This window comes from Diachasma alloeum, unplaced genomic scaffold (assembly GCF_001412515.2).
Source record: "Diachasma alloeum isolate Michigan unplaced genomic scaffold, Dall2.0 Dall_scaffold_00256, whole genome shotgun sequence".
Classification (NCBI taxonomy): domain Eukaryota; kingdom Metazoa; phylum Arthropoda; class Insecta; order Hymenoptera; family Braconidae; genus Diachasma; species Diachasma alloeum.
Window position 1 is genome coordinate 1,971,400 of NW_021680401.1, and position 20,635 is coordinate 1,992,034.

The following is a 20,635-nucleotide window of genomic DNA, read 5'->3' on the forward strand; positions in this document are numbered from 1 at the left end:
GATTACTTGACTTGTTCGGTAATTTCTCTCCAACTTTTTTCTCCCTACAGTAAACATTATTCCCAATTTTCCTTTACGAGTGAAAAAACATTTTTTACTTCACGGCATACTCTCCATTCATGTCATCACATTCTGTATCATCCGTATGATATGCTAGTGCGTATTACTACATCCAACACAGAGGCCTTCGTTCTAATAAATCATAATAGACTCACAATGTGAGCTCATAGTCAAGACGGTTTGTCTACGATAGCTTGGACGGCCTCCTGCAACAGAGAACCCAGTTTAGGTCCCTATGCACCAGTCAACTCGAATAAAACACCCAAACATGAAATGCAATTAATTAAGAAAAAAAAAACTCTTCGATCCGATGAAATACTCTACTATCCCAAAGTGTCATCACAAAAATACGACCGAGAGACGGAAGATTTTCATGGCTTTATCTCTCATTATCTCACCTGAAAAAACCGTTGTCATTCGCCCCCGAAAATAGAACGAATGAAAAAAAAAATGCAAAAAAATCATAGAACGTCTTTATCAATTCCTACAATATCCAGTATCACTCGTGTCATCTTTATCCCTCCCATGTGCATCAAAACCCACGAATCATCGGGCCACGTACTAGAACGGTGGGGATTCCATTAGAATTTACGTTATACGTTGTGTATTCTTGATAGTCGAGTTATTACATACGAGAAGCTAGTACCTCAGTCGATAAAAGAAGTCATTTGAAAAGAATCAAAAGGACAGTCAAGACTAACTAGGAAATTTATTCTCAAATGAGTTGAGTGTTGAATCTTCGTAAAAACAATGATATTCTGAGAATATGTGGACAATAGGGAAGGAAAATGATCATGCGGAGGATTTTATCCTTGAGATGAAGAAATAAGATAATTAAACTAGGGATAAGAGGAATTTCTTACTTGAGTTTTTCGGTGACAAATAAAAATTGATGATAATATGAATAATACAAAGAGTGACGTGAACTTAGAGAGTAATAGCGCAGAGATTAAATTACTGTTGGATCCATCGAAAACTGTTGATATACTGCGTCCAACGTTGCACACACCGTCAGTGAGAGGTGTTGACGATGTCTTCAGGGAGCTTCCAATAACGGAAGACACTTCCTGCGGTGTCTGGTGCTTCCGCGGTCCCAATCTCCAGAGATTTGCCAATAAAAAAGCGTACGTATTTCTGTACGGCGTGCTCGGATGTATTTTTTCGGCAAGTTATGCGTATTTCAATGGCACCATCACGACACTGGAGAAGAGATTCAAGATACCGTCGAAAACAACTGGTAAGTGGAAATTGAAGAAGAGGCGGCTGTTTTGGGTGTTTTCAAAGGATGGGTTAATGTGCAGGTGTCATTATGGTTGGAAATGACATTTCCCAGCTTCTGGTGTCCGTCGTACTGTCGTACTACGCTGGGAGAGGACACAGACCGCGGTGGATAGCGTTCGGTATTTATACTGTAAGTTTTACGGTTTTGTTGGCTTTTTATAGAATTATTTGGCGGTTTTATCGTCAGAATCCATCAAACTCGGGGGTAGAGGTGCGAATTTTGTGCCTTGATTTTCTAATTTTTATTACAAAATTACGGAAAAAAAACTTGAATCAAATATATTTTATACTCGAAACAAGAATAACATCCTTGAATCAAGTATATAATATACTCAATTCAAGTATATTTTTTTCTGTGACCTTCACGGAAAAAAAATATACTTGAATTGAGTATACTTCACATCAGAATCAAGTTTATGCATAAACCTGATTCAAGAATAGAATATACTTGATTCAAGTATACTTTATACTCGAATGGGGGATGGGTGCTTCAATTCGAGGATGATTATTTCGTATCAGCCCGGGTTGTACCAAGCGCTCTCAAGTGTAATATAAGGGTCAGACACTGAGTGTGAGAATATAAGGGTCAAAAAGTGGAGGTTAAAAAATGAGGGTCGGAATATTAGAGTCAAAAACTGAGGGCCTGAATGTAAAGGTGAAGGAATGAGGGTCAGAATTTTAGGGTTAAAAAAGAGCGTCAGAATATTACGATCAAAAAATTAGGGTCAGAATATAAATGTAAAAAAAGTGGGTGTCAGGCAATGAGGGTCGTATAAGGGCTAAAATCGGTGATCAAGCATAATATGTAACTTATATTTAGACCCTCATTACCTGACACCCACTTTTTTTACTTTTATATTCTGACCCTCATTTTTTGAACTTGCAACCATTTTTGAAGTATGCGTATAAGTATTTCAATCTAAAAATTCCAATATTTCATTATTGATAATATTTTTGCTGAAAATTGTTGCTGACTAGGCTTTTACACATTTCCAAATCAGGTGTCAATTTTTTTAGGTTTTCAAGGCTGCAAACCAATGTTATTAGAAAAATTTCTAATTATTGACATATTTGTTGTAAAACAGTTAGAAATACTAAGAGGACGAATGAACAGATTTCGTTACATTCCCATCAACTTTGTTTTTCTTTCGAGCTTTTGGAGAAGTCTATTACTTACAGATTAAATGAAGAATGCATAAACAAATTTAGTATCGAAATATCTTGAATGGAAAATAACTGAGAATCATTAATGGGTGGTTAATGTCAGTGAGAATCATTAATCTGAGAATCATTAATGGGTGGTTCATGAGGCAGAAATTTCCAGTTTATCTAAATGAGAGGGACACCATAAAAAAATCGGTATTAACGTCCCCAGTGTGAGGGGTTGAATATTTCAGCGCTCAAATACACTCTTTTTGGAGTTCGGTTCACCCTCAGTTCTGAATCAGACTTTGGTATGAAGTGGATTTTGTTTACTCCAAGTTGTCTTGATTACCGTGTTCACGTTGACACCTTGGCGATATCAATTTTCACTCGATTTTTAATAATTTAATTTTAATAATTTGTAATAATTTAATTCGGATTTCTAATAATAAAATTTGCCGATTAAATTGCGTGAAAAAGTTAAAAAACAAATCATGAATATTTAGCCTCATTCAAATTACTTTTTGCACAGAATTATATATTTTTAAACATTCGTTGTTTATAAATGAATAATTGAAATTGTTCGCCCTTTCGGAAACCTTATTTTTCTAGGCATGAAATCGATTTCTGGTAAAATTCTGAATATGAATAAATTTGTTACGATTCCAAACAAGTGATTTTTATGGTGGAAAATCGATTATTTATAAATTAATTATAGAAAATAACGTTGGAGATTGTAATTCTAAAAAATTACAATTTTCTAATTATTTAATCAATCTTCCCTGAAAGTTGACTTTCTAATTTTTTTCAGATTTTCTAAATGTTTTTTAACGGTTCAATATCGAAATTGAAATTCAGGTCTGCAAAGTTTAGATAATAAAATCATTGTAAAATGTGCGGAAAGTTAGGGTCAAATGGCTAATTAGGTTTCCCAATTTCAGAATATACAGGGTGTTCCAAAACTCATCNGGGGGGGGGGGGGGGGGGGGGGGGGGGGGGGGGGGGGGGGGTCATGTGGAGACGAAAGCTCTGATGAATGTTTTATCTCCGACGGTTTGTTTACAAGTTATCAAGAAAAAACAACAGCCAATCAAACGCTATTCCCCGATAGAGAAATCATATCCTCTTTCTCATTTAAGGCGGAAGGATAACAGCATTAAATGTATAATCGATTCCAATCAATTTCATCCCTCTTTCATTGACTCTGATTTTTAGGGTCACATTGCGTGTAGGAACCAAATGGCTCTTACGCCGCGGTGAAATTTATTGCGAGTTGCCTCACCCAGGCATGATGATAGAAGAACAATTTTTTTCAGATCATTGTGCATTAAATGCCTAATCGATTGCCATCAGTTTCATTCCTCCAGCCCAAGTGCGAGAGGAGATATTAATTTTCAAATAGCGGGTGATTAGCAGTGGATTTTTGCTTTGTTGACGAACTCCTTAACACAACGCCGGAGACAAAAATTGCATTAGTCATTTCGTCTCCAAATAACTCCCCCAAGCGACCCTCACGATATGTACAATCAGTCATCGTCGATTTAATGAAAAACTTCATGTTCCGTTAATATTTCAGGTAGTACTATTTTGCTGCCTAACAATGCTCCCCCACTTTCTCTACGGCCCGGGTGAAGACGCGTTACAATTGACGAAGGAGTACGGTGGCATAAGTCTGACAGGTGCATCAAACTCGACGGGCCTTCTCCCAGGCAAAGACCGGGAGCGAAAATTTTTATGTCTAGCGAAGGAGCACCGTGGAACTGATTGCGACGAGGAGGATGGCAATTTTGCACCCCAAGTGTTTCTTTTCATCGCCCAACTGGTAGCCGGAATAGGTGGATCTCTCTACTACACCCTAGGTGTCTCCTACATGGACGACAACATCCAGAAATCAAAGACCCCAGCATTGATCAGTTTCTCCTACTTCCTGAGAATGCTGGGACCAGCAATTGGCTATGGACTAGCATCATTCGCGTTGAAATTCTACATCAGCCCAACACTGACACCAACCATCAACACAACAGATCCGAGGTAATCACATTGGTTTACATAACAATGCAATCACTTTCTCGATAATTTCCACTCATTGTATTTTTCATCGAACGAAATGAGATATTGAATATCACTGGGTAAATAGAGATTAATGAATTAATGTTGACGCTTTGATGACGGACGATAGTAGTCTAGACATTTTCCGATAAATTGTGTCGCTCGGAGTTGCTAAATCTTTGCGATCATTTTATGCACCTTTCGAAATCAATGAATTATTATCTAAGATGTCACCTTGGAGGAGTATTTGAGTAACATTGGAATGAGTATGGGATGTTTTATGAACGATTTCTGTCTACCAAGCTAGAGATTGTTGATCTTGTGAGCAAATATTTATATCCAAATTGGAAACTGAAAATCAATCAATTTACCCCCTGTCAGGGGAGTTATGGACTCTATTACAGGGTCGGTTCAGATATTTATTGAATGTTTGTGGCTTTTCTTGTTGTTAATGCTTGATTTTTGATATGATCACGGAGCAGTCTAGGAGCCCCTGTCGCGGTTACCGCTGATAACCCAGAATTTCTTGTTACTAGTCGAAATCCGTAGCAGATCTTTTTGTGAAAAGTATTTTCCACCTCTTACACTGTAGGTAGACACGCTACCACTTTTTTTCTCCAATTTTATTTAAAGATTCACAATTCTAAAAACATACAGAATCAATACAATATCCAATGTTTATTATGTTTATTACCATTATTATGTTTCTTGCTTGAAAGAGTGAACAGCTCAAATGAGTTTTAATGAAATAAATGCTGAACCAATTGGTAAAATTCTCGGTGATAACCCAGAGCGTTCGATCAATTCAAGGGATTACGATCGACAATTTTACCCATAACTTTTTGAATGACGATGCTTTAAAAACCTGTAATGAAATTACTTGAGAATTCAATGAGATTAATCAATTCTCATAATCCAATCAATCAAAATAGAGTTCACCAGATAAGATGAATCTCCAACTGATTGATACAATGACATACAAGTGAACACATTGTTAGATAAATCATTTATATCTGAATAAACAGAGCAGTTATTTGATCGCAGATCAACATGTAAACTGACGTCAGAAACGCGATATTTACAATAGTTGGTAGATGGGAGTCATCTATGAAATGACAACGAGGCTTTTTTCAAACTTATTCGAATGTAAACAGGAAAAGTATAATCAGACCTGTAGAAGTAATTCAACTCCACTTCAGTTGACGTTTTACGTCAAGTGAAGTGTGCAATCTTCATTGGAAAGATGATTATTTAGGATTTGAGGAATGCCATCTCATCACCAAAATAATTCAATAATTAGCAAGAAGTATCATGCTAACTCAGTTTTACCAATTTTCTATTCAAATTGATCTCCTACAATCGCAACTTGAAGGCATATGCAAACAACATCAAGAAGAAGTGTATTTCGAGAGGCACCGAATCCCGAAGCCTCACTTACGAGAACAAAGGACTCAACACGAAACACATCACCAAAATTTATAAAACAATATGTCGTCCAATACTTGACTATGCACACCCTCTTCTTCTTTTTGCAAGATCTGGGACCCAACACATCATCGGTGATGCCGAAAGGATAACCAAAAGTCAAAACAACCAACCAAATGACCAAAATTTAGCATCCTGACAACCCCCTTCACAACCCACCAAACACCCTAGTCTATGCACGCACCCAAGTCGAACCTATTCTAGTCAGACTCAATAAACTAACAACCAATTTCGCGCTTCACAAGCTGGACCATATTCTTGACCTTTGTCACAAGCGCACCCTGAACGCCCAATCTCGGTACAAATACCTTCTCTCACTCTATTCGAAAATCTAAAGGCTATATGGATTGAGCAATTTGGCAATAACTCCTTAGAAGAAGTAGCTCATCTTCAATAATTTTCAGATCGTACGCTCTTCACTTTTATCCTATTCATATTTACCTCATAACAATTCCTGTAAGATGGATTTTCGAAAGTGGAGTCTCATCACCATTTTCATATCTCTTGTTTCTTTTCTCTTCTCACGTCTAATTACCATCAACATTGAATCACATGCACAGCTTCTGATAGAGGCAATTTGATAGTGAACAAAAGAAGTGTATTCTAGGCTAAAGGCCCTCGGGCAATGGCCATTTGTACGAATATATGCTTCTTGCAATGAATAACGTTAAAAAGTAAAGTTGGTTTCCTATAACAGGTGGTTGGGAGCATGGTGGATGGGCTGGATAATCCTGGCGATCCTCCTCTTCATTTTCGCCAGCATTCTTGCCCTCTTTCCGAAGACCCTGCCTCGAGCAGCTGCCAGAAAGGTCCTCGCTCTTGAGCGGAGTAAGTCCACAAGTAATCAAGACGAAAAAGGGAACAATGATTCTAAAGACATTGAGCACAATCGATCAGAAGTACCGGCCTCCTTAGGAGACATGATGGAAACCTTTAAACGATTACTGACTAACAGCACATTGATGTGCAACAACCTCGCTACAGTCTTCTACTTCCTGGGTTACATGCCGTACTGGGTCTTTATGCCGAAATACATCGAAACTCAGTACAGACAATCGGCCTCACTCTCCTCCCTGATAACTGGCACAGTTGGCCTGATTTTCACGGCTATCGGCATTTTAATTTCTGGTCTTGTTATCTCAAAGTACAAGCCTAAGGCGAGGTATTTAGCCGCTTGGAACATCATCGTTGGCGCAATTTCGGTGATGGGAATGATATCGTATGCATTCTTAAGATGCTCTGCTAATGACAACCAGGTGATAATGGCTGGCAGTCCAGGGGGACATTCCTCGTGCACTGATAATTGTAATTGTGATTACGTTACATACAATCCTGTATGTTCTGAGGACGGCAGAACCTACATATCTGCCTGCCATGCTGGATGTCAAACGCTCACGGTAGGTGATTTTTTTGAGGCGCACGCCACAACGAATTATTATTTCGAAATTCATATAACGCGTCTGGAAAGTTCTAAACCGTTTATGGTCGAGATAAACATCACTTGATCTTTGTCCCTCACGATCCTTCTAGACAATTCTCCTACTTTTAATAATAAAAGGTATTTGAATCCTCACGCTCCTGACCAAATATCTGTCCGTTTTCGAAACTGATTGAGATATGCGGTAGTGTATCGCCCAAGGAAATGTTTTGACTCTGACTGTACAAAACTGGCCGAACGCAACCCGCACTAAGTCGCCACTTTTTTGATTGATTTGGTCAGAAGAGGCATGATGTATCGATTGATCAATGATATTCTTCGATCTTAGGTGAAGCCTGATGGCACCAAAAAATACTCTGATTGTGCCTGCATTAAATCGAGGTACACTAGAGCCCCATGGGATCCAGTTGACGCGATGACAGGAAGTAATTGGACAACGACAGCAGAAGAACATAATAACATGCTCAATGATAAAGGGTCAGCAACATCTGGACCCTGTCCAGTGGATTGCCAACACAAGTTCTATCTGTTCTTGGCTGTAGTTTGCCTCCTCAAGTTCAGCGGCGCCACAGGACGCGCTTCCAATTTCCTAGTGTCTGTCAGATGCGTTGACGAGAAGGACAAAGCAGTGGCCATGGGCTTCGGTTTGACCATTATGAGCCTATTTGCCTTCATACCGTCGCCTATACTCTTTGGGTTCATCCTGGGTAATTAATCTATTAGCACACAACTTACATTGCGTAGTTTGTACTCTATTGCATGATTTTCATAGCTAAAGTTGGTTTAATTTTGTAATCGGTGGAAGTGGGCGAGAATCGTTTCTAGTGAGTGACGTATGTGGTTTCAGATAAAACGTGCCTTGTCTGGGGGAAAACGTGTTCGGGAACGGGGAATTGTTGGTTGTACGATGGCGAAACCCTTAGGTATCTACTCAACTTTACTGCAGCAAGTGAGTTTTTTGGTTTTTTTTATTTTATCTATCGATATCAGTAGCGAAGCGGTAAAATGGGGCAAGTCGACTCAGCCCTTAGCTGAGTTTTCGAGGAATATCTCGGCATCTAAGGGAGATAACAAAATTTTCGTAATGACCTTTTCTGTAGAGCGAATTGAGGGCTAAAAAAAAGATTCTGATGAAAATTTTGCTATCTCCCTTAGTTTTTGAGATATTCATTGAAAACTGGTCAATAGTCAAATTCGACTTGAACGGTTTTGCCGCTTTGCTACTGATATGGTTATTTGTAATCTTTATTATACCCACATGCGAGGATTTTTTTCCGTGAATACAGCTTCCAAACAATACCACAGCATCGTCCGTTTTTCACTAAAAAAAACCGTGATTATTTGTCTAATTTCGAATGTTTTTCAGGTTTCGTCACTATTGGAACGATATTTGACGTTGGCGTCTGGTACTTCGTAAAGGACGTCAAAATATTCGACGATGAAATTGAGTTGGAAAAGGTAACCGAGGAGAATGGGGAGACCCTGGACAATCGAAAATAGAAGAGCAAAATTTTTCATCTTGACGAATGAATCGAAATTAGTTTGACGATCGGAACTGTTCTAGTCTGGAATTGGCTTCAGTGGGGAAATGAGTTCAGATGAATTCAAGCAATAAAGACTCCGAGCGTAACTTAAGCATACATTTACGTACTATGTTAATGCGTGTAGTTATAAAATCATGTAGCGATCGAGTATGTGATACTTTATTACGAATATACTGAGTATTCTGGAAATCCAAAAACTATGTTGGACATAAATTGTTAAAAATTTCAGCACTAGACAAGATATTCCAACATTTTTTTAATGAAAAAAGTGCGTATTAATGTACAATAAAAAAATTTGAAGTGTCTATCGTCATTCTCAGTACAAAATTTCAACAGTTGTTATGTAAAAATATTTTAATACAATGCTAACATTAATGGAACAGTTTTTTCAATGGAAATATACATCGATTTTTTTTTCACTTTTCCCATCGAAAAATCGTAATTTTTCGTCTGTGATTATTCTCGAGTAATTTCGTCTGAAAATCTATGCAAAGTCCCAGTTTCTTCAACGGCAGGAAAACGGAAATTTCATAATTTACATGGTTTTTCACGTGAAATTGAATATTCACTGCGAAATTCTCTTTAATTTTTCCGGAAATTCCTTTTAAATTCTTGGAATTCCAGGAATTTTTGAAGAAATTCCCTCAAAATTCAGAAGAATCTGGAATTTACGAAGACATTCCCCTGAATTTTCCTGATTTTTCGTTAATTTTCGCGGAATAATTAAACTGAAATTTACAGTTTTCACGGATTTTCCCCCGAAATTGTGAATTTTCAATGACGAAATTCCTTGAAATTTAAGTGGACATATTTCTTGTTGGGAATTTCCAAGACCCTTACCGGAAACTTCAGTGGAAAATTTTCAACAGTATATAAATTGTTCAATTTTTGTGTCGCCATTTGGTCAGTTGAACGATCAAATAAACATTTGAGTTCGTAATTGATCCCAAGGCAATCGAAAGTCCGACCCACTGTGGATTACCCCGGTATATTTCAGGTAGAGACGCTAATTTCTCCGTCAAACCGTGTAATTGTCATAAAGTGTCACATCTTGATGATTAAGTCTTTATCTAATTCCACCGACACTTTACTTCAATCTTCCTTCCCCTTCCCCCGCAAGCGATGAAACGGTTGAAGCTCCAGTGACTCTTGGTGTAGTGCATCTGTGCGAATACCTTAGTGTCCTCCTGACATTTGCACAATCACATCTAGCGATAGAATAACTCGATGTTTACATATCAATTATTTCGATAACTTTCTCATCTAAATTGACAGAAATCATGGTGATGTGCATGATTTCTATCCTTCATCATGGGCAACGTTTCGCCCCGATGTAGCCATTGAAGCGATTAGTCTTTTTGATAATTTGGGACGAGAAGCATCAGTCATATTCGACAAATCAATACCTTTCCTTTGAAAATCGGAACAATGCGAAAAGCCTGAAATTGCATTGAACGATTCATCGGAGTTCAGAATGATAAATACAAAGAGTGAAATAGAAGCTGAAAAAGATGATGCTGACTGCCAACTTCTTCCCGATACGTCGAGGAAAACTCCTCCGATCTTTCTGGACTCGGATGCAGCGTCCACTTGTATCAGAAATGCGATCGAAAAAGAATCACAAGACGTAGAGGAGACGACCTGCGGTATTTGGTGTTTTCGTGGTCCCACTTTTCAAAAATTCGCAAATAAAAGAGCATATGTAGTTTTGTACGGCATCCTCGGTTGCGCTTTTTCCGCTAGTTATGCTTACTTCAATGGCACCATCACCACGATGGAGAGGAGATTCAAAATATCATCGAAAACTACTGGTGAGTTCACAGTAAAAATTGTAGGAAGCTTCCAGAATTTTTCAGAGGCACTATCATTTTCACGGAAACTTCAATTGATCGGTAGGGTTCATTACAATTGGCACGGATGTATCAGAAATTTTTGGATCTGTATACTGCTACTACGCTGGTAAAGGACATCGACCAAGATGGATGGCTGTTGGAATTTACCTGGTGAGAAAGATGAAACCAGAAAGATGCATCAAATCATGCGCACCGAGAGAAAAAATTACTTTTGACAAAGACGAATTTCTTGATACGAGAAAATAATATTCTCTTGTCAATTTCTAGAATCGTGAAATCTCCTGGTAAATAATTTTGTAAATAATTTTCTCACACTGGGAGAAAGAAGTCTTTCAACAGGATGAGATTCTCTTGTCCCGAGACAATTTTCAAGTGTCAGCATAAGTTTTCCTATAAATTTATATCGTTGGCGTTATATCTAGAATTTAATAGATTGTGAGAATTCACACTTTCCCGATCTGCATGGAGAGAAAAATTCAATGAAAAGTACAAAAAAAAACGCCAAAATTACGTTTCGAAACGAAATCCGCGAGCGAAGTAAAATTCAATAAAAAGTGTGAGTCGGAACTGAAATTGTACGAATTGCCACGTAAATTCAAAGATTTGTTCCGTAAAAATTAACCACTCGTCTGATGTCTCACCGCTGTGGGGACAAGTTGTTCCGTAATTTTTTCCTAACGATTGAGAAATTTTACGGAACGGAACGTAGAAACAATTCACCAGCTTCATAAAAATTGTTGAACGTTCAAGAATTTTTAATTTTGTATTTTTAATTCTGTAAGATTTTACTTCTTCGGGAAAAATTACGTGACAATTTCGTGCTTTGTTCGGTTATGAACTTGAAAATTCACTGAACGTTTCAGATTTTCTCTCTTCCATTCCTATAAAAATTGCCGGAAAACGATTCCCCATTGCGGATTACGTGAATTGTTCCGTAATTTTTACTGAATATTTCTCTCCGTGTGATCACTCATCATCTTCAACTGAGGAATTCTTGTTTCGATTGCACGACGAACACTTTCATTATCAATTCAAGTGTTTACAAAATTGATCTCAAATGTTGTGCTCTTTGTGCAAGATTTTATGTAATCAAAGTTCTGAAATTTCATGAATTTATGGGAATGACATCATTTTTAGTCTTGAGAACGCTTAGAAATTCTCTCGGAGCAAGAGAATCTCATTCTATTCGAGAACTTTTTTCTCTCAGTCTGAAAACGAAATTATTCATCAGAAGATTTCACGATTTTTCAAATTGACAAAAGAATGTTTTCTTGAATCAAATAAACCTTCTTTGTCAAAAGTAGTTTTTCCTCCCAGTGCAGTCATCCCAACCAGGCAGTGAAGTGGTGAAGCCTCAGATCTTAATTATTTACCGTCAATCATCCCTGATGTTGCCACATCTACGCTCCCATTACGTCGTATTGACGGATGTGAACTATGCACGGTATATGGGTCACACTTGCGAATTTTAATAGTGGTGTTTGTATCAATGGCCTTGAATTTCCATTTGGATCCAAAACCAACGATTTACAAATCTATCGCGTGAGCGATATCGCGTTCAAGGTATCGTAGGCTCTACGGTCTTCATAAGTCAAATGGAAGCTCTCAGAACTGGTCTTTTCATTTATAAACTCAATGTGAAAAATAAGCAATTGCTGAAGAATTAAATTATGCCGAACAAATTGATTGGAAACAAAGATTTAACGCTGAACTAACGAGGGAGAATAATATTGCCAATTTTATGAAATTTTTCAAGAAGATTCTTCGATATATTCCGAAACCCTGTGTGGAGTTTCAGATTTCTGCAGAGGATGGTTCAAATGAAATAAATTATTTAAAAAATGTAATTTAACCCGTGTTCTTATGGCAAATGTAGAAAAATTCACATTATGAACTTAAAAATGCAGATAATATCACGAAAATTCGTTCACGTGTGACAAATTGATAAATACAGCTTCTGCAAGAAAAATTATATCGGTTCAGAACATCTTTCAGCCAAATTTAACAAAATACCCCTAAAAATCAGAATTTATGCGCGCACAGATGTGAACGGCGACAACGCCGCACCTGTCGATCGGGAGGGGATAACCGCGGTAAATTCAAACGTGTATAAAAGAAAGTTGTGGATCTGAATTGATCTTTGTTTGAGGTTACTTCACAGAGAGGCCCTGAGATTCATTAACTATTATTTTTCTCATCAATAGGAAATTAGAACGACGTGGGTAATGAATTTTTCGGATAAAGGAGTCGCGCTGGAAAAATGTACACGTGTTTATGCGCATGGTTAAGTACAGGGAGAACCCTCAGTAGAGCGAGACAAGCTTACCAACACTGAGAAAGAAAGTATTATGTCGGGCCGATGTTGCCACTTTTTTTTCACAAATTAATTCAGTAGCGAAGTGGTCAGACGGTTTAAGTAAATTTTGTCTTTCGTTGAGTTTTCCAGTAATATTTTGGAATTCAAAGGAGATAGCGAAATTTTCATAATAACCTTTTTTGTAGAGCAAATTGAGTGCTACTAACAAGGTTATAACAAAAATCTTGCTATCTCCCTTAGATTTCGAGATATTCATTGAAAACTGGGCAATAGCCAAAATCGACTTAAACCGTTTGACCACTTCGCTGCTGAATTGTTTCTCATTTATTATTAAAATTGAATATAAAAATATTCTGATGTATGCATGACGTAGGAAGCAAAATTGAATAGTAATAAAAAATTACTTGACCGTAGAAAACGTCAAATATGATGTAATATTTAATTGAAGGGGACAGAATTTTTTTAGAAAATTTCGCCAAAGCTAAAAATGGCTGCTACGCCACATCATATCGGAGATACTAAGACCCAGGTACCATGCAATAAATTACTCGCTCTATAAAGTGTCTTCTCCTTTACAGATAATGTTATACTGCTGTTTATCAATGCTCCCCCATTTTTTATACGGTCCCGGTGAGGACGCTCTCCAACTAACGAAAAAGTATAATCGATCATATCATCAACCAGACGCCAACGAATTACAGCATGAAGATAGAGAGACGAAATTTCTCTGTAATCTAGATCATAATCAGACCACCAGATGTGTTGAATCGGATGGACATTTCGCTCCACCAGTTATTTTATTCATAGCCCAGTTGATCGGCGGAGTAGGAAGTAGCTTATTTGGGACGTTGGGAGTCTCTTACATGGACGATAATTTTGAAAAAGCACAGACACCAGCACTGGTGAGCTTTTCATATTTCTTGAGGCTTCTGGGACCCGCAGCTGGATACTCTCTCGCTTCATTTGCTCTGAAGTTCTATATAAGCCCTACAATGAGACCAACGATCACTCCAGAAGATCCGAGGTGATTTTCTTGAAATCATAATGTGTCATAAATATTTGCAGATGATCCACTTCTTTTATTGCAGAGAGACTGTTGGTAAGAAACAATTTCTTTCCACAGACTGTTGGAAAGTCATGGACTAAACAGCCAATGAAATGTTAATATCAAATTGCTTCACTTTCAATTTCATAAATTTCGACCAGAATGTTGAGACATTAACCGTCCATGATTTTTTAAAAATTCTGTTTCCTGGAAATTTCCTAGAAATTTCAAAGTTTGAATCATTAGGAAATCATTTTTTCTGTTGAGAAACATTCAGTCATTCTCTAGAAAATTCTTGAAGTTTCTAGTAAGTTCTGGAAGTTTCTAGATCTTCCTATGATGCACATCCGTAGAAGTTGATGTCCAAAAAAAAAAACGTGTCGGTTAATTTCAATTGTAAAGTCTTCAAATGTTTGTAGCTTCAGTAGTTTGGGCTGTCCATTAAAATACCGTCTACTGGAAATTGTCCTTTATATATAAGATTGAAACCATTTGTTGTCACTATCATACTTTCCTAAGCCTCCGACATGAATCCAGCGATAGTTGACATGAGAAATAGTGTTTTGGTTTTGCTTACTTTTCAATTTCGTTCCAAAATAAATGATTACTTGTTTGGCAACAGGTGGTTAGGAGCCTGGTGGATGGGCTGGATAATTCTTGCAGTCTTCCTCTTCGTCCTCGGCAGCATTGTAGGCCTTTACCCAAAGGTCCTTCCTCGCGCAGCGGCCAGGAAGATGCTTCTTTCGACAAAACGAAAGACCAATAACGTAGTAGTTCCAGATGAATCAGATGAGATGAATCAGCCTGTGATTAAGAAGACCTGGCTTCAATCAGTCGACACCGAAGAACACCTGAAGCGTCAGAGTTCCGAAGATCAGATGAAGCAAGACTCGGAAACACCAGCTTCATTGAAAGACATGTTTCAAACCTTCAAACGCCTCCTGACTAACAAAATACTGATGTGCAACACCTTCGCAGGTGTCTTCTACGTTCTAGGATTCCATCCCTACTGGATCTTCATGCCAAAATACATAGAGACTCAGTATAAACAATCAGCGTCCTTCGCTTCCTTAGTTACCGGAACAGTCGGTCTGGTCTTCAGCGCTATTGGGATTCTCATCGCAGGCATCGTAATCTCGAAGTTCCAACCAAAGGCCAGATACTTGGCCATCTGGAATATCGTTATCGATGTCATTGCGGTTATGGCGATAATTTCGTTCGTTTTTCTCGGATGTTCCGCTAATGATAATCAGGCGATGGTGTCGGATTCTCTAGGGAGACAGTCCTCGTGTAATGGAGAATGCCATTGTGACTATGTTACGTATAACCCTGTGTGCTCGGAGGACAGAAGAACATTCGTCTCCGCGTGCCATGCGGGATGTCAAACAGTCACGGTATTTAGATTTTTTATTGATTTTTCTGATGGATCACTCGATAGGGGGATTGAATTTTTTACTCAGTCAAGCGTTAGTGGATCATGATGACTGATCGCTCATCTATCAACTAAAGATCAATTAGCAATCGACCAATAATTGACGATGGACTGATCATCGATCAGCGATCAACGGTCAACTAGCCATCGATCTGCCAGGGTTTTTAAAAAATACAGTCGAGGCTTCATATAAGATATCTCTCTATAAGATACTTCCCGAGCGCTCGAGGCCTATCCCCACATCCGGCACCTTCATCGCCTCCCGAATGTTTAGTTCCGTGGGCTTCTTATAAGATACCTATGGCCTCGATCACTTTTCAACGGGAAAAGAGTGATTATAAGGATCAAATGGATTTAAGGGTCAAACGGAAGGGACAAACGAAGTGATCGTAAGGGTCAAATAACCTTAAGGGTCAAAAGTTCAAACGCGAGAGTCAAGTGAAGTAATCAGAAGGGTTAAACGAATCCAAGGGTCACCTCTTTTCTTTGACGCTATAATTATTAAAATGATGACGCAGTATTATCTTAATAGAATAAAGCCTAATTAAAATTCAATTGATTTACGTACTTTCAATAATTGCTACTTCAGCAGTTCAGAAGTGATTATTTTCAGGTCCTCCAGCAATCCCCCAACATCAGCTGCCATTCTATCACGCGGGATTATGTTTAGAGAGAAAAGGGAACGCAGGCTATACAAATTCAAAACATTAAACTCGTATAAATTGATTAGTCATCAATATCCATTCAGTAAAAATGAATATTCTATAGAATTCAGGCGCAACCAGCGAAGTATCTTATTTTAAACCACTGATTCCTAATTTTCTCCTCTCCACAAGCGCGCGTAGTGGGGGTACACGGATTTTCAAAATTCCACTCTCATACTGTCCCTACAGTATCTTATATAAAGCCTTGACTGCATTCAGTTGTTTCAGTTCTAATCAGAACAACGACTGCCCGGTGGCTTGGACCAGCGGGTAAGATTGTTGCCTCACATGCGAAAGGTTTCGAATGGTGAGATCTAACCATTTAAAGTCTTGATTATCATCCCAGCACACCCCAACCGGGTCGAAGCGATGTAAAATAACGATAAAATAACTTCCTCCTTTAGGGTCAGGAAATTAAAAAAAAGAACAACGACTATGTATCAGAATCAAAAGGATTCCATCAATTGATTGATGTCAGTTTTTGGTTCCAGGTCAAGTCCGATGGCACGAACATCTACTCCAATTGTTCATGCATCAAATCAAGAGACGATGTCGTCCCTTTTAATGATGCTAACTCGATACTACCGAATTATAGAATAACCAAAATTGGAAAGGTCCCAGAATCTTTGTACTCTGTTGGAACTGCAACGTCAGGACCCTGCCCAGTTGATTGCCAACTAGTGTTCTATCTTTTTCTAGCTGTTATCTGTCTTCTCAAGTTTTTCGGTTCCTCCTCGCGAGCTTCGAACTTCCTAATCACTATTAGATGTGTTAAGGAAGTTGACAAAACCGTATCTGTGGCTCTCGGCATGACTATCATCGGACTGTTCGCTTTCATACCATCACCGTTGCTTTTCGGTTCGATTATCGGTTAGTCTGACGGACATTCTCTTTTCTGATTTGGCCCGTCAATGTAAGGGTATCTTGTTTTTCAGATAATACTTGTCTAGTTTGGGGGAAAACCTGTTCAGGAACTGGAAATTGCTGGCTGTATGACAGTGAATTACTTAGGTATTCGATGAACCTCACTGCTGCAAGTAAGTTTGAGTTTATTAGGTGGAAGGTCAAAGGATATTGGAGAAGGAATGGGTCTCCTTGGCGCAGGGTTGAGGTCCACTGCAGAAATTGTCCTTGTTGTGTATGTTTTAATGTTTTTTGTGCGAATTATGTGCTCCTACTCTATTCGACTTGATAGTAAGTTAACTAGATGTTGATTGCGTCAAGAGCTTGAAGAAGTGAAATAATTTAATCAGCATCGTAATTTAATCTTTAATATCCTTTAACCTTCACCGAATTTATAACATCACGGAGCTGAAGTTATTTATTGGTTCAGGTTTATGTTTAAGTTTGATTAGCTTTGTGCCCAAAGAACGTCAGAAGCCCCGATAGAAGTACAAACGCCCACGCCTTTCGTTAGTACCTCTCCGATGCCATGTTAATCCTAGTCGGGTCACCAAAGAACCTGCGACTCTGGTCACCTCCGCGGGGATTCCCCGCCGTATTATTTAGGCTCTAACGTTGCCGAATTCACTCTACACTGCCCGGGCGCGTTTAGCGAGGGTTCGGCAACGTCGCGTGACGGAAAATTTCATTCTACATGGGAAAAAATAATGTTTTCTTTAAGAATTTCGAGGAAGATGTTGTTTTGACACTTCAATTGACAAAGTCAATTTTTTTGGAATTTTTCCGGTTAGCCAGTCAATTGCAATTAAAGGAAAACGACGTCCGGCGAGGTTTCCCTCATGTGGTGACCAATCTAAGGTTAAATTTTTATGGGAATTTTATCTTAATTTTCATTTTATCTTAATTTATTTGAATTTTTGTTTCAATGATTCCAGGTTTCGTCACGATTGGAACATTGTTCGACGTTGGGGTTTGGTATTTCGTCAAGGATTTGAACATTTTCGACGAAGATATTGAACTACCAGTCATTTCGAAGAAATGAAATGAATGAATCTGCAGGGAAAAGGGTTCATTTAAAATTGCTGGTGGAGTTGTGGAAGGTTTTGAGTGATGAGATCATTAATTGGCTACATAATAAAACTTTATTTATATGATTGTGAAGTCATGTGTTCCATGTCATATTTTCTCCACTCTCATTGTTCGATATTTTCCCTTCACTCGGCGTTTGACGCGCTCATCCCTCACACCCGTCACACGCACGAGTCGGAGAGAGAGGTGCACTAGAAAGAGGAGGCAATTGAAGGCACCCCACCACTTCCCACTCTCTATTCTCCCGCCAGTGAGCGAGCTGGCGAACATGACCGACTGTCGTCGGTCGCTCGCTTCGCTCGGTTAGATCGCGGTTTATCGGTTTATCAGTTCCACGATGACTGACTCGTTTCACTTGCATGCTCAACTAATTCAGGGCCCTTGCTTGACTAACTGTTACTGGACTAATTGTTACTAACTGTTACTGTTACGGAGGGTTCGCTCACTTCAGGCCAGCTACTGAGACGGTTTGAGAAGGTGATTTGGTGATACAAGACTCTCATACGCAATTGGTAAAAGTTGTTCATTTATTCGTTCAACTATTACTACTGCAATTTACCGCAGTGTAGGAGTATTTTAGTGAATTTTGGTAATGAGTTTATGGAGATTGTCAATTTCTTGCGACGCCTCCCTTCACTTCCATGATTCTCTATAAACAGAAACCTAGGAAAAACATTTAATTAGGCAAATTGACCAATTTTTCTCTGAAACTGTTATATTAATCACTTGGCTCCTCGAAAATCTTGTCCAGCTTTTTAGATTCCTCTTTACTTTCCAAATCTACCGTAATTGTGACGAACTTTATCATCGATGTTGTGCGGCCCTCGTCAGGGTCATGACATTTATCCATCTTCTGATTTCTATTGTGACAATTTGCCAGGTTTTGAAAGAAAGCCAGAGAACCCTCTATATTAATTCACTCAAGGATTGATTTCATTCTAATATTCTTTGATAATTATTTACATTTTCAAATGAATTGTATTATTATGAATTGTATTACATAACACTATCATCATTGAATTCATTGATTATGAGTTCGCCTTGCTTATGATAGCCATGGCTGAATAGGACTTGATTAGTACCTGTACACCAAACAGAAATGATTGAGATATATACGTGGCTGTGTGGAGGAAAAAATATAAGAAGAATTCGGTTGAGGGCTTGGTAAAAAAGGTTTGTTTGATTGGCCAAGAAGAATCACCGCGTTACAAAGCAAAAATCCGTAGAATTATAAAATAACAGAGATAATAAATAAAGTGCCGCAAAATTTCCAGTGCCGCACAGCAATTTTACCTGGCCGGTCAAATAAACTCAATTTTGCGTATTTGTACGTTAAGGTAAGCTACACACTAGGAAATATGAGTAGAATCGATAATTAATCAGAACGAGAGAATAAGAATGAAGAGGAAAAAAGAAGGGTGTGCCCACACAGAGTGCCTCATAACGATGTGTGAACACTGTTGCACTGAGAAAAAAAATTTGTGATATCTAAAACATATTTTCTTGAGACAAGTAATTTTTCTTCAATTGCTCAATTCTACTAGACATCTCAACTCATGTTTCATGTGGCCCGAGAAAGGTCTCATGCTTTGAAATATGATTGTACTCGAGTATGATTTTGTCGCAAATGAACTCACTCAAATCGCGTAGAAGAATCGCCAATTGCCAAGTATTCATTGTTTTTATAATTTTTTTGTTATGCAATTCCACTATTTCCGTGAACCACAAACATTCTGAGATTTAAACCATTGAAAATAATTTACTTCTCTCAAGTAAATATGGTCTACGTATTAGGAAATTTTTCTCTCAGTGTGGGTTAATGGAAAAGTAATTTCAGTTTTCATAAAGAGACATCGTGTATATTGTACGTAATATTATGTTAATTACAACAGTTAATTTTGCGTGAGTTTCAACTTGCAGTGGGCAAAAGAAAATTTTCATTATATTTTACTCTTTTATTCCGATAAAGGTAAGGAAGCTGTCCACGCGCATAAAGACTATGTGAAGTTGACGGTGTCGATGCCTTGACTGAACGCACTTATCAGATTTGGTTTGCCAATTTTAGTTCTGGTAATTTTGCACTCGAACGTGGTCAATGGTCATGGTTGACCACTTAAAGTTGATAGTGACCAAGTCGAGGCTACAATCGAATGCAACCGGCATATTTCAACATATTAGCGGGGGACATTACGTTAATTTTCCGACCTTCGACAGGCGCTTGACCTTCCGGGTGATCTTCGTAAGATCGATCTATCATGTAACCCCAGTGACAAGTATCACAAGGATTGGAAT

General features: G+C 38.3%; 2 protein-coding genes across 3 annotated transcripts; both read left to right on the forward strand.

The window, feature by feature from the left end:
• The first annotated feature begins 694 nt into the window (after nt 1–694).
• LOC114841177 (solute carrier organic anion transporter family member 5A1-like) lies at nt 695–9,285 on the forward strand. The gene is made up of 7 exons (XM_029126067.1): nt 695–1,297; nt 1,362–1,471; nt 4,061–4,515; nt 6,716–7,415; nt 7,785–8,163; nt 8,304–8,405; nt 8,823–9,285. The coding sequence occupies exons 1-7, from the start codon at nt 961–963 to the stop codon at nt 8,954–8,956; spliced, it is 2,217 nt and encodes a 738-aa protein (XP_028981900.1). The 5' UTR covers nt 695–960; the 3' UTR covers nt 8,957–9,285.
• An 851-nt stretch (nt 9,286–10,136) lies between these two features.
• LOC107037560 (solute carrier organic anion transporter family member 2A1) lies at nt 10,137–18,415 on the forward strand. 2 transcript variants are annotated; one of them, XM_029126065.1, is made up of 8 exons: nt 10,137–10,811; nt 10,897–11,003; nt 13,749–14,194; nt 14,838–15,609; nt 16,843–17,221; nt 17,287–17,388; nt 18,046–18,112; nt 18,190–18,415. In XM_029126065.1, the coding sequence occupies exons 1-8, from the start codon at nt 10,475–10,477 to the stop codon at nt 18,269–18,271; spliced, it is 2,292 nt and encodes a 763-aa protein (XP_028981898.1). In that variant the 5' UTR covers nt 10,137–10,474; the 3' UTR covers nt 18,272–18,415. The 2 variants fall into 2 exon arrangements, with proteins under 2 accessions (XP_028981898.1, XP_028981899.1); XM_029126066.1 differs by lacking the exon at nt 18,046–18,112.
• Nucleotides 18,416–20,635: the final 2,220 nt, after the last annotated feature.

Coding starts and splice junctions, on each gene's coding strand:
- LOC114841177 (XM_029126067.1), top strand. CDS start 961: ATGAATAATACAAAGAGTGACGTGAACTTAGAGAGTAATAGCGCAGAG. Junction 1,298..1,361: donor GATACCGTCGAAAACAACTG/GTAAGTGGAAAT, acceptor GTTAATGTGCAG/GTGTCATTATGGTTGGAAAT. Junction 1,472..4,060: donor TAGCGTTCGGTATTTATACT/GTAAGTTTTACG, acceptor TTAATATTTCAG/GTAGTACTATTTTGCTGCCT.
- LOC107037560 (XM_029126065.1), top strand. CDS start 10,475: ATGATAAATACAAAGAGTGAAATAGAAGCTGAAAAAGATGATGCTGAC. Junction 14,195..14,837: donor ATCACTCCAGAAGATCCGAG/GTGATTTTCTTG, acceptor GTTTGGCAACAG/GTGGTTAGGAGCCTGGTGGA. Junction 18,113..18,189: donor CATGTGGTGACCAATCTAAG/GTTAAATTTTTA, acceptor CAATGATTCCAG/GTTTCGTCACGATTGGAACA.